Source organism: Macaca nemestrina, chromosome 1 (genome assembly GCF_043159975.1).
Source record: "Macaca nemestrina isolate mMacNem1 chromosome 1, mMacNem.hap1, whole genome shotgun sequence".
Classification (NCBI taxonomy): Eukaryota; Metazoa; Chordata; class Mammalia; order Primates; family Cercopithecidae; genus Macaca; species Macaca nemestrina.
Genome location: NC_092125.1, coordinates 55,353,109 through 55,368,018, shown reverse-complemented (window position 1 = coordinate 55,368,018; position 14,910 = coordinate 55,353,109). Strand labels below are relative to the sequence as shown.

General features: G+C 36.5%; 1 protein-coding gene across 7 annotated transcripts in view; it reads right to left on the bottom strand.

The window, feature by feature from the left end:
* Positions 1-14,910, bottom strand: part of LOC105484660 (crumbs cell polarity complex component 1) — a 279,683-nt gene that overhangs the window by 137,734 nt on the left and 127,039 nt on the right. For 6 of the 7 annotated variants that reach the window (XM_071077580.1, XM_011746497.3, XM_071077581.1 and 3 more), the window contains one exon: positions 1,406-1,601. The exons of the other annotated variant lie outside the window; for it this stretch is intronic. In XM_071077580.1, the coding sequence (XP_070933681.1) occupies positions 1,406-1,601 (196 nt within the window). The remainder of the gene's footprint in view (positions 1-1,405; positions 1,602-14,910) is intronic. 7 annotated transcript variants of the gene reach the window in all.

The window sequence follows — 14,910 nt, the reverse complement described above, 5'->3', positions numbered from 1 at the left end:
ACATGGAATGTAATTAAAAGTTATATTTTATATTTTAAAAAGAATATACAACCACATTGTTCTATTTAAAATTTGAGGGCCAGGCACGGTGACTCAAGCCTGTAATCCCAACACTTTGGGAGGCCGAGGTGGGTGGATCACCTGTGGTCAGGAGTTCGAGACCAGTCTCGCCAACATGGTGAAACCGCATCTCTACTAAAAATACAAAAATTAGCCAGGCATGGTGGCGGGCATATGGAATACCAGCTACTCGGGAGGCTGAGGCAGGAGAATTGCTTGAACCGGGAGGCAGAGGTTGCAGTGAACCAAGATCACACCACTGCACTTCAGCCTGGGTGACAGAGCAAGAAAAAAAAAAAAGTCTATTATTTTGATTATTTTGTTGCAAATTTTTGAAGCATATGTGCCTTTTATTGCTCTTCTTTTAACTCTGATTCACTTTGAAATTAGATTTGGGATAAATCATGTCTTATTTACTAAATAAAGAAAAACTGGATTCTGGTCCTCCTTTTGCAAAGAATTAATTCTGTGAACTTGTGGGCGTCTTCTCATTTCCCTAAACTTTAGATTCCTTATTGTAATATGGAAACATTAATACTCATCTTGCCTTCCACTGAGCTGTTGAAGGATCAAACAAGATAATTTTAAGTGCTAATCTTTTTAAAAATTGTTATGCATTTGATAACTCAGTATCATGGCTTAAACAAGTGTTAGAAAGTTTTTCAGTGTTGTGGCTTAAGTATTAGAAAGTTCTTTTAAAAATGTTTTATATGAGCTCAATTACTGTTACACACATTTATTATATTCATCATATTGAGAGGTAATTCATTGCTGTTCTATTTTGCCTGAAAGCCAATGATAGACTTCAGTTTGAAGCAGAATCACATGGCTATTTCTCACCATTATGCTTTTTCAGAAATATTCACCCAATTCCCTGAACACGTGGAAATTAATTCAAGATATAAGTAATTAGATATCACTGCCCTTTCCAACATGGTCATGGTTTGTATAACATTTTTAAAGGATTTATTGTTGTCATCTGATTTATATCTTTGACATACAGATACAACCTTATATACATATATATAATAATCTATAGTTTTGTTTTTGCACCTTTCCTATCTACAACAGGTTTATTTCACGCAATTGAAAAACTGGCAGTTTTCCATAGGATAAGCAGTTCTAAACTATTACAAGAAATACTTGTAAAATCTTCCCTCTTGAGACAGATGGTCTCCAAGAATACCCTTTTTAGTGAAATCTGAATGTTTTCATTAGTTAAAGTATAAAGTTACCCCCCCAAATTTTAAGCCGAGAATGTGAGAGCTCTAAATTCACCAGAGTGGTAAAATAGTTCTTGGTCAGGGAGTTCTAAGGCAATTACCCAACGCCAGAGAAAATGTACCTGTTTTCTCCATCCACACACAGCCCTCCATGGAGACAAGGTTGACTGGCACACTCATCAATGTTGAGTTCACAATGATCCCCTAGGAATCCAGGGGCACAGTCGCAGAAATAGGCCCCCAGAGCATCCTGACAAGTTGCACCATTTAAACAAGGCTGGGACCAACATTCATCAATTTCCAATTCACAGTTTATACCTTTTTAAAAAGTCAGCACAGAAAAAACAGAAAAAGTTTTAGCAAAGTGTTCACAATTCAGCAATTTGACAATGCTTTGTTTACCAGAGCACTTGTCAAATGTTCTGTTACCCAAAATAATTTCCCCCTTAATTGTAATTGATATTAACTTTTGGTGTGCTTGTGGGAAGTTGCACAAGGCAGAGCAGCTGTTACAAAGAATTATTGTATACAACAGCTTGTGGTGTTTAGTCCGTGAAAACAAATAAGTCATTTTTAGAACAAAGTTTATTGTTAACTGCACTTTTGTTGGAAGCCTAAAAGTGGCTGGTCGATGTTTTTCTATTATTTTTAAACACTTAATTTAGTAAAGCAGCAGAGAGAACAGTGGGTAAGAGCTCAGACTCCAAAGCCAGACAGTTGGGTCGGGATCCTGGCACAGCCACTTATTAGCTGTATGACCTTGGGCAAGTTTCTCAGCCTTTCCATGTTTCAGCTTCCTCACGTGAAAAAGACAATAGTGGTAATTATCTCATAAGACTCTTAGTATAATTAAATGTGTTCAAAAGTACTTATAACAGTACCTGATACATACTATTTGCTAGAGAAAAAACACTTTTTTCGGCGAAAAAAAATCTATTGTACTAATATCATGTGCAACTATTGATCTAAGTGCTCATTTTGCATAGACATTTTTATCTTAATTTTTCTTTTTGTAAAATACTACCTTTAAATACAAAAATTAGTGACTTAATGCAATTAATGGCATCATTAGAAGCTGTTAACACTTCATTTTAAGGTAATGTTATATTAAAACAAACTGTACTTATCCTCCCAAAATTAGTAGGTAAGTATTATTTGCTAAACAAAATAAGTTTATGATTTTTACAGGTTGTAGCAGTATTTAAATAACAAACTATTTTATTAAATGTCAAAACAGTATTTGATATACAATAATCACATTTGCATACAGGTTTTAAAAGACACAAAAGGAGGAATATCCATACTTACCCATCTTTGTTTCTGTGTTTCTAATCCCAAATAATAAATTATATATTAAAATGATATTAAAAGATTTTCAAATAGCTCAGAAGTCAGTAGTAGTTTGATTTGTACCCATTTTTCTTGACAGAAAATGCAGCAGGATATTCTAACACCATCTATTATTTACAACTGTTACGAGATTCAACAAATACCCAACTTAAAAGAGAAGCCAGCATGTTAAATTTGATTGTTTTTTGAAAAATAAAAAACTTAAACACTAAATTTATGTCCATAAAAATGGAAACTTTTGCAATAGCACTTGTTTCCAGGTAAATGGTTTGCTCTTTAAGGCTTAGCTATTTCTTACGCAGTCTGTGAATGAGATTTTCCATGGCTCTTTTACTTGGCATAACTAAGGTCCTGGAAAAGTGGAAAGAACATAAATTTTTTAGATAGACCATCCAGGACTGAGCTCTGCTCTGTCACTACTAACAACGAGGCTGGATACAGTAAATGCTACATCAATGGTAGGTATTACTATAGCGTGTTTGTCATTTCCTGCATTCCATCTTTAATTCTTCAGGGTAGGTAGAATAAAAAATGTATGAAAAGTGACAGGAAGCAAGGACAACTCTAAAAGAGAATTTAGAATAACCATAAACTCACTTATCAATAAATATAAATGACATTACTGGGAGTATAAACTATAGAGACTGGAAAAATTTGGAGCAGCCAGCATGTCAAATACCATTAAAAAAGATCAACAATTAAAGTAGAAAAAGCCACAGAGCTATAGTAAATAGTTAAAATTAGGTAATAAATATTTGAAGTGGATTAATAGCCTTACAGCGAGAGGAGAAGAAGGTAGAAAATGGGGCTTTCCAGGACTGGAAAGTTGAAGGTCAAAAACTAGAAGGTTTAGAGAGCAATGACAGACACATCCCTGAGATGCTTCTCATGAAGTCTGTGATTGTTGGGGAGATGTCAAGATAGAGAAGGAGTGACAGCGTATGGGCATGGAGAGACCAGGTGACAGAGGTCCTGCCAAAAGTTCAATAGAAGCAAGGAAATGAGAAGCCTCAGGATGTGGTGATAATTTTGGTTGTAAAGCAGGTTTGAATGACGCTAGAGTCTAACTTGAAATTGGATCAATGTATGACTGCAGTGGATTAAAGATGAAGGTGATCGAGAATAAGAAGCTCACGAAATTCCAAAAGCATGGTCCATACAATTCCATAATGGCTTCTAACTGCATTTGAGTAAAGTGAAAACTTATTTTAACCTTTTAAATATTTGTTTTATTTCCTATTAAAATTCTGCCATCACTCTAAGTGCTAGTCATATGTCATACCAGACTGTTTGCTTTTCCTCAAACCTACCATATACCTCTACCACTCCAAGTTTTTGTACACACTGATCTCTCTCTGCAATGCTTTTTCCCCCTTGTCCACCCAATGAAGGCATCCTTTTAAAACTTAAGTTAACTGTCCCACCAGTGGACTCATAGGAACAGTGGTTTCAGCAAGAAAGCCAGCCTTCCTTCTTGTCCTTGAGAATCATGGAGATAAGAACTCTTTAAAGAGGATTGTGTGGAAAGTGGTTTCATAGAATAAATGCCAAGTTTCAGCAAAAGCCATGGGATTAAAGGTGCATTGGGAAAGATAAAAATGTTCGGTTTATCTATTTGTAGTTGAGAAGAGACTATAGGTAGAGAAATAGGTGATCACTCTAACAGAAGTCATAAAGATTTTGCCCTGTGACATTTCACATAAGCGAATGTAGGTATACATTAGCAATCTGTACCTCCAGACCAGATCACCCTTCTTTTGTTTTTTTTTTTTTTGTTGTTGTTGTTGTTTGTTTGTTTGTTTTTTCTGAGACAGAGTCTCACTTGTCTCACTTTGTCACCAGTGGTGCTATCTTGGTTCACTGCAACCTCTGCCTCCCAGGTTCAAGCAATTCTCATGCCTCAGCCTTCCAGGTAACTGGGACTACAGGCACATGCCACCATGCTCAGCTAATTTTTGTATTTTTAGTAGAGACGGGGTTTCACCATGTTGGTCAGGCTGGTCTCAAACTCCTGACCTCAAGTGATCCACCTGCCTCAGCCTCCCAAAGTGCTGGGATTACAGGCATGAGCCACTGCGTCTGGCCCAGATCATCCTTCTGATACTGTCTGTAGAATGTCTTCTTCAGTTATCTCACAGGCATTGATATGTTGGCTGTGTCCCCACCCAAATCTCATCTTGAATTCCCAGGTATTGTGGGAGGGGCCCGGTGGGAGGTAATTGAATCATGGGGGCGGGTCTTTCCTTTGCTGTTCTTGTGATAGTGAATAAGTCTCACAAGATCTGATGGTTTTGTAAGGGAGAGTTGCCCTACACAAGCTCTCTCTTTGCCTGCTGCCATCCATGTAAGACAGGACTTGCTCCTCCTTACCTCCTGCCATGATTGTGAGACCTCCCAAGCCATGTGGAACTGTGAGTTAACTAAATCATTTTCCTGTATAAATCACCCAGTCTTGGGTATGTCTTGATTAGCAGAGTGAAAAATGGACAATACAGTCATCATTCCCCAATTCCAAATAATGATAACCTTCCTCTCCCCACTCATGCTGATCTGCTCCACCCCCATCCCTGTCAAAACTCTCCTCTCAGTGAATGGTATTATCATCCAGGTCACCCAAGCCATAGTTCTAGGAGTTACCATCTTATTTGCTACTATTCCCCATATCTTAATTAGTCATCAAATCTCATCATTTCTCTCTTAGAAATGGATCTAAGGTGCCATCCTTATGGCTGTGGCCTTAAGTCAACCCTCATTATGTCTCATCTGCTCATACTACTACTAACTTCTCTTTTCGTACTCACTCTCTAGATTTCTATATAAATGTGATCACTATAAAGTACAAGTATGATTGTACCATTGTCTGCTTAAATTTTTGACATCATCCCCTCTCTATCTGCCAGTCTCTGAAGTAAAGCACAATTGCCTTGTAATGCAGTAGAAGCTTCTAAAAGATGTAGATGCTACTGGTGCTACCCACTGCAGTGTGCTCACAGCTCCACTGTATCTCAACACCCTAGGCTGCATATAGGTGTTTTCCTTCATTGTAAGCCCCACTCCTTACTCCCTCCTTCCCCAGGCTAGCTCCAATTACTTCCCAAATATCCAGTTCGTGTATCCCATGATTCTGGAAACTATACTTACTTATATTTGCCTCTAATGCTGCTCCACTGTGCTCTCAAAATTCCCCTTAATATAAATGTCTAGATATATTGTCCTCAATTGCTTATTTTTCTATTTTATCTACAAAATTGTGAGCTCCTTGAGGTCAGGGTCTTTGACCTTTAACACCAGTATCTGTGGCATTTAGCACATATTCTTGAATATAAAAAAATGCTCAATAAATGTTGAATGCATGAGTAATCAAGTCACAGCTATGGAATAATCAACCACCTCTACAGGAAGGCAAACTGTATGCCAATACAGAGCTTCTCAGTGCTTCTACAAGCCTGGGCCATAAATCAAAAGCCCAAAAGTCAAATTTGTGTCTTTGGCAAATGTTTAAAACAAATTATGGTTTCAGAATGATTGTGCCCCAAACTTCTGATCAGTATTTAGAGACTTTGCACTCCAATTGGCATCTTTCGGCATTCAGAGATCCTTGTTAACATTCTGTGCTACAAGATAATGCACATTATATTTTATCAGGATGGAACAGGTCTTGACTCTGACGCTGTCCTCATCATTCTTTACAGTGGGCAGGGAGCACACCATGCACACAGCAAGTCGTTGATAAGCCATTCTGAATGCCTTTCTCATTATCTGCAGAGTTCACGCTTTGGAAATAATTGTAGTCTGTCTTCAGACTATCATCTTAAATTTCAGATTCCATTCAATGTATTTGATGCCTAACAGGTCTCTATGCACCATATTTTTCTTTTGAATAAGAATTATGCATGCTATTTTGGGGCTTTTTATGTATATCAAGTACAACAATTATCAGTGCAAGTCGGTGACACAAGTATCAGAGCAATGTGGAACTGTAGCATTCGGTTTTCATTACCATGATAGATTTACAGTAAGTTCTCCTCCTACATATTATAGTCATAATCTGTTTAACATCCTAAAGCAATAGGGAGAGGCTAGATGACTTCCTGCTCTGATTAATAACATTAAATAAGCATAACAATATTTAGCAAGATGTTAGAAGAAATTAAAGATAGATAATTATTATTTTCAGTGGGAACATCTTTGGAGTTTTAGCCAATGAGATTTCTGGCTTGTGAATTTAGACATACCTTTCCTAAGGACACCAAAAATAACAAAATTCCCTTTCTGAATCACTCACCTAAAGCAGATTTTACAAGCCCAGGATTCTATCTCTGAAGGACTGCCGAATTTTGTCAATTCTAAGACTCCTTTTTTTCCTCCCTCACATTTTTAACATCTCTAGAACCGAGATGCACTTTACAATCAGCAGTGTCTTAGCTTCATGTTATAACTTAGCCAAATAGTTTTTTCATTTTTAATGATATCTGAAATGTAAGTAAGACTGAGGATGTATTAAATCTTGTGATACAGAAAATTTATCTTAATAAATGTTATTAATATTTTGTCATTATTTTATTTAACTATTTTATTATATTTTATTATTTTGTCATTATGACTATTATAATCCTTTTTGTTTCTACAAGTTTTGCTTTATTGCTAGACAAAATTGGAAAAACCTGTGGTTTCCATATTAAACATACCTTTTTTTTTCAGGTTTTCTTAATCCTTGTCATATGGTGTCCTCTTTGGTACCCTTTTACCATCAATGTAAGTTTAAGAATGTTCTTGACACTTGTTTCAAAACCAGCTTCCCAGAATATCATGGAGGCTGAAACTAATTCTAGGAAGAGAAAGAAAGAATGTCTTCTCTTCGTCAGCCCTAGGAGTGGAGCATTGGGAGGAAATTCTCCTACTTCCTTGTATCTAATGATTACAGTTGTCTGTTTGGAGAACAGTTTCTTCTATTCTGTGAGCTCATTCTTCATTCCCATTCTCCAGCCATTTTTCTCTAAATGCATCTGTATGCCAGTTCTCCCACTTTACTTCCATCATAAATGTCATAAAATTTACCATAAGATAGTAAAATATTATTTTCCCAAGTTAATAGGAATGACTTTCCCCATACACTTTCTATATTTTATACATATATACACACACATACTTTTTAAAAGAATTATGAAAGTAAAAAAGTATATATCAAATATATATCAAATTTAAAAAGTTGGAGTAACCCATTTCAGAGTCTCCAAGATGGTATGTTTGAAAAATACACTACTTTTATGAATGGTTGATGCTTTAATTTTATAAGTTTTTTGAAAGATTATAGAAAAATTATAATATTTTCATTTTATGTTAAATACATCACTATTAAATATTATATATTTTCATACTTCCATAATTATAATGTTTTAATCATAGCAAATTACTTTCTTATGTTTCTCTTCATTAGGATAATTATTATTCCTAAATATATAAAATTGTTAAAATAGTAATAACTTCTTAGTTCTTTATTTTATGATATGGTCATTTTAGAAGTTGAATTCTTGCCTAGGCATATTAAAATATTACACTTTAAATTTATAAGGGTGGCAGAGAGATTTTGACCTTCAGTTAATCTATTCCCGAGTTGAGTTCTAACAATATTCAAAAAATAATACTTTTAAGTAACCAAGTTAAGATTACTTGAAAGCAATTCAAGTATAAGAAAATGATACCTGTAAAAAACAAAGGCAAACATTGTTTAGATACCATAGGTATTCATCAGTAGCAACGTTTTAAGAGACAGAAATATTGGCAATTAACTCTCAGAGCCTAAACAGTTTATGGAAAAACTTTTGCTAAATCCATTTCATTCTCACCATGACCCTAAGAGTTAGGTTGTATTACCATGCCAATGTTTGAACGAGGAAATGGAAGCTCATAATAATTGTTATTTATCAGTACCAAACCACTAGAGAACATCTAGGCTGAGCTTGGAATCCCTGTCTTCTGCTTCCAAATTCGTCTTTCCACCACATCCGTTCTTTATATTACTATATATTTTTCAGCTCATCCTCTTCGCATTCGGACCTGCACACACCCTGCTGATAACTAGGTAGGCACTAGGAGAAAGAGCAGTCGCATGTCAGAGAGAAAGCTGTCTTTCTGGCTCATAGACGATAACTTCTTTCTATGTCCTCACATGGTAGAAGGGGTGAAGGATCTCTCTTGGGCCTCTTTTATAAGGGCACATAACCTATTCATGAGAGCTTCCCCGCTATGATCTAATTACCTCCCAAAGCCTCAACTTTTCATACTATTGCCTTGGACAGCATTTCAACATATAAATTTTGGAAAGACCAAACTTTTCAGATCATAGCAACCCCTTTCCAAAATATCTCTGCAGTCCTTGTCCCTTGATATTCAACATATTATTATTCAAATAATAATAGCAAATGTAGTCTGAGGATACAAGTTTCAGTTTTACATTCTGAAAGGGATGCATTTTCGCTCTATTCATAGGCCATTTTTTTTCTAGGAACATTTCCTGACTCCAACCAACATTACCAGCTTCTTTCTTTGTGCTTCCTCAGCATGATGTTTATAGACAGATGGTAATTGTTGTTTACATTTCTGATCCTAGAATAATCTGTGAGCATTTTGTCAGGAACAAATTTTATCTTAGTCACTTTTATGTCTCCAAAGTCCAGCATAATGCCCAGTGCATTATAAATATAAATATTTGCTGACTGAATATTTGTAATTTTGTGCACTCATTTAACAAACATTTGTCAAAACCTGGAAACTTCATTTCTTCATAAAAACTACTTTAAATGACTGTAGTTCTGAGCAAAAGCCTGAACGAGTGTTTAATTTCTTTATAAGACACCATAAAACGTTATCAATTTCATAATTAAGAGCATATTTAAAACAACCATTTTTCTTTGATATAATAGTAACATTATTTCTCATGAAATAACCTTATATTTAATAACATATATTTTATTTTCCTCAAATTATTTCCCATGACCATTAAATTATCTATATTATTTGCCATAGATGCCTTCAAAGTAATTTAGTTGATCAAAATGTATTTAGAAAAGATACAACACCAAGCCCAGATTCAAATCTCCACAATGACTGAAAATCGAATTTTGTCTTTGATATGTGCCACTGTAATGGCAGTGTCAGTTAGTTACATCATACCTCTTAGACTGATGCCTCAGCATGGATGAGGACCATTGGAGAAGGCCCAAGAGGAACGTGAAATATTATTAAAAGTAAAAGAAGTGCTGATAGGACACTTTAAACGAGTAACCATCATGTAACCCAAGGAGGCAAAATACGTTTCAGCTGTGCACATGAAAGACTGCATGGCAATATGGTTGATAGAAGCTACTAAGAAAGACTTATAGCATTCTTGCTAGGATATTTTAAAGGACAGATTTGTTCTGAATAATCTAGACATTGCCATCAGAGGGCAATAGAGGGCAGAAAGAGAAAGGCATGCTTTCATTTTGTTTGCATGATCTATGATCCTTCTTTGTTAATTTTCTTCTTAAATTTTAAGGGTGGAACAGGGAGGGGAGAAAGTTACTGTTAAAACTTGATAGGGGCCGGGCGCCATGGCTCAAACCTATAATCCCACCACTTTGGGAGGCCGAGGCAGGCTCAGGAGATCCAGGCTACCCTGGCTAACACGGTGAAATGCCATCTCTACTAAAAATGCAAAGAATTAGCCGGGCGTGGTGGCACGCTCCTGTAAGGAGCAACCTTAGCAACCTCCAGCTGCTAAGGAGGCTGAGGCAGGAGAATTGCTTGAACCTGGGAGGAGGAGGTTGCAGTGAACCGAGATTGCGCCACTGCACTCCAGCCTGAGCAACACAGAGAGACTCCATCTCAAAAATAAATAAATAAATAAAACAAAAATAAATAAAAAAACTTGATAGGTCTCTTTCACTGTTCCCTCCCCCAAAGAGTGGATTTTCTTGGACTATTGTATTAACCTCCCTTAGACACTTGAATTCCCCCGTATCGCCCCCTTCAGTGTATCTTCAACATGATGATCAGAGTGACCTTGTTAAAATGTAAGTCAAATCATTCCAGTTCTCTGCTCAGAACTCTCTAATAATCTCCCATCTCACTTAGAGTAAAAGCCAAAGTCCTTACAATGGCCTACAAGGTCCCAAACAGTCTAAACTCATTATCGCTCTGACCTATCTCCTCCTTCGTCCTTCACTCCAGTCACACTAACTTTATTGCTGTTCCTCAAACATTGCAAGGACTCTTTACCTCAGGGCCTTTGCATCTGCTGTTCCTCTGCCTGGAATGCTATTCCACAAGACATTTCCTTGGTTCCTATCTTCTCCTCTTTAGAGCTTTATTCACATGTCACCTTCTCAGTGAAGACTTTCTTGATCATTCTACCTAAAGTTAATCCCTAATACTATTATTTTGTTTTACTTTTCTCCATGCAGTTATTACCCTCTAACCTACTATATACACTATATTGATTACTTACTTTATAGACATCTATCTCTTCTTTCCAGAATGTAAGAAACTATGTCATCACTTCTCTTTACTCTTTCATTTTCAGAACATAGAACAATGCCCAATTCATTGAGGTACTCAATATATATGTGTTGAATAAAGTAATGACCTAATGACTTCAACAAATATTTTAAAAATCCATATCATGTGTCTTATAGTCCATCTGGTGTTGCTATAACAGAATATATAGGATTGGGTAATTTATGAAGAACAGAAATTTATTTCTCACATCTCTGGATGTTTAAAAATTCAAGAGCAAGGTGCCAGTAGGTTTGGTGTCTGGTAAAGTCCCACATCCAAGATGGTGCCTTGAAGGCTGCATCCTCCAGAGGATAGGAACATTGTTCCTCACATGGCAGAAGAGTGGAAGGGGGTGAACCCACTCCCAAAAGCCCTTTTTATTATGGCATTAATTCATTCCTGAAGGCTCCATCCTCACGGCCTCAATACCTCCTCTTAGTTCCCACCTCCCAATACTATTGCATTGGTGATTACGTCTCCAACACATGAGTTTTGGAGGAGGCAATCACTCAAACCATATCATCAAGTACATAGAACTGTTACTAGCAATAAGTGCTTTATATAAAACCCTGCTTTTATTGATTTGTGTTTCCTTGCCTCATGGACTTTGTGAAATAACAGTCAAGGATGTCACATGGAAATCCACATAATTGTCTATGTCAGTGGTTCTCAAAGTGTAGTCACCAAGCTAACAGCATCGGCATCACATGGGAACTTGTTTTAGATGCATATTCTTGGACTCTCATCTCAGATCTGTTGAATTGAAAACTGTATTTTAATGATAAGCTGTATAGGTGAGTCTGATGCATGCCAACACTTGAGACCCATTGAGATACATTGTAAGCTTATTAAGTTGACAATGTCAGTTAAACTTTTAATGCATTTGTTTTCATATTAGAGATTTCAAGTTTTCCTTGAATAACATAAGTTTGAAAATACTCTGACCTTAATAAATGTTAAGTGAGTTTTGTTTCTAGAGACATTATACCTTCTCTTTCCTTTCATGCCCATGGCCACTCTCCCAGGCCAGGTCTTAAAATCATGTACCTGGGTTATCACAACGGCCTCCTAACTAGTCTCCATGAACTAACTAGTCTTCTAACTACTCTGTAAGTACAAATACACTTCCTTGACTATATAATGAATTTTTGTACATTTTTATTTCTCAAGAAAATTCATCATATAATTGAAAAGTACATTAAATATAGGGCATTTTCTTACTTCCCAAAAGATTACTTTTATACCACAGATCTATTTTATAATAGAGGAAGTAAGATATTTTTCTACATTGATTTGCTTCAACATACATTGAACTGGCCTTTCTCTGCCCTCTTACAGCCCTATTTTTCTCATACTGCAGGCATCTGAACGAGAAAAATGTACGTTAATCAATCTGGCTAGTTTTAAAGAAGGCCTCAATTATGAAATGATTCATTGCATAAACTTGAACTAAAAGTAGTCACATGCTTAGAGTTAATATTCTTTTCATTAAAAAAGTTTTCATCCACTTACTTTCAGCTTCAATTGGAGTTTTTGCTTATGCACAGCAGATTCTCACCAGCATCTTCAGTGGCTCTCTCTGAGCCCATTTCTGTAGTTCATGAATCACTGCCCATGAAGCATAATGGAGTGCACAGAGGAGAATTCACGCGGTGTGAACCCTCTCTATGTGCTACAGCTCTTTTTCCCCTTCTACCTCTCTGCCTTTTACAATTTATTACCTTTTCTTACTTTGCTGCTCAGAGGAATGCAGGTTTTTTTCTCTGAGAGGAGTTCTTTATGATCACTCTAAATTTGGATGTAGTGCACAGCAGCTAGGTCATTGTAATACAGTTTCTAGGATTCATCAGGAGGTCTAAGTGGAGGCAGAGCACTTCAGCACATCCATGCTGATTGCTGGTGGTCTTTTTTCTTTCCTTCTCAACTTTGGATTTTCCCTTGGTTCTACAGACCTTCTTTGGGGTTCTTGTTAGTTGGCCTGAGCTGCCACAAACACTGGTGGTCATGGGATAGCAGTGAAATAAACACACCTCTCTGTGTGTCTAAATGATGGTATACTGCAAGAAAAGTTTCCAAATAAAGTTCACATGAACTTAATATTTGGCAGCCAGCCCTAGCTATACATTAGACTCATCAATTAAATTTGACCCTCTGAAAGTGGAGTACGCACACCTCTGTTTCAGATCTCCCTGGGTAATTTGCTAATGAGTAGTCAGGGCTGAGAAACACTGACTTCTACCAGAACTACCAGAACTACTACCAGAACACAGGCCATTCTACTTGTGTAGGAGATTGGTGAGCAAGCCTATTACTGCATTTTTTTTTTTTTACCCGAACAAGCCTAACCAGCTAATAATAGACCCGATTTTTATCTGCCTTATGAGTCTCTCGTTTAAATTGTTTGCAAGAAAGTTTTACATATGTCACTTGAAAAGCTGAAATAATAACATGTAGCTGATTTCGTAGAAAACAAGGGAAGAATATAGCCAAATAGGGAACAACACTATTGTGTCAGGGATTGACAAGGAAAGCATCCTCATTGTGAACCTAAGTGTTTGAGTGAGAAAAGGGGACTCATTCCCATTGAACCCTGCAGGGATGTGATACAACCCACAGCATAAATGAAAAGTTAAGTGCTTTATGATGGGATTTTACTACATTTCCCACATTTCACATTTAGAATACATCCTTTCTATCTGTTTTTTTGTTTTGTTTTGTTTTGTTTTAGAGACGGGGTCTCACCCTGTCATTCAGGCTGGAGTGCAATGGCACAATCTCGGCTCACTGCAACCTCTGCCTCCCCAGTTCAAGCGATTCTCCTGCCTCAGCCTCCCGAGTAGCTGGGACTACAGGCTCGCGCCACTACGTCCAGCTAATTTTTGTATTTTTAGTAGAGATGTGGTTTCACCATGTTGGCCAGGATGGTATCCATCTCCTGACCTCATGATCTACCCTCCTCAGCCTCCGAAAGTGCTGGGATTACAGGCGTAAGCCATCACACCTGGCCACCCTTTCCATCTTTTATGCCTAAATTTAGACCACTGAAAGGATTCATTAAAATCCAATTTAATTAAGATATTTAAAAAACACACATTGTAAAATATAGTTTTTCAAGGTGTGCTTTTTATAAATATAAGACTATTACACAATACTATAGTTTAAATGAATGAAACATTAATTTGATTTATATCTATTCCTTTTAATTACCATTCACAATATTGAGATAGAAGCAGAGAATGGAAGGCACTATCTTAACGAACTGTATTGATTTTTTAAATGTGACCATTGTAAACAAAGCAATTCCAAGCCAGCCCTACAAAATTTCTTATTTTTATTCAAAAATTTTTAAAAAATTGAAATTCACCTGCCATAACTCTCACCAAAGAAAAGAGACACTTCAGTATGGCAAAGAAACAAGGAGCTTTTCATACAACTATAGTTTTATAAGCTTTTAAAATATTTCCTATAACTTTTAGCATAGTATTGATAATTAAGTCACTTGATAAAATAATTTTCCATTTGACATAAGCATTCTAGCATCATAGAGTATACATAAAGTAATACAGAAAATGAATTCTCATTTAATATTCATTTACCTGAGTTTCAGGATGGGGAAGGGTGCCCAGAAATATATGGAAGAATTTTAAAACTTAGAACAATTTAGTAACAGTTGATTAAGCAACCATTACTCACAAATACTGGGCCAGGCTCTTGGAGGAAGAGGGCTCACCTTCTTTTT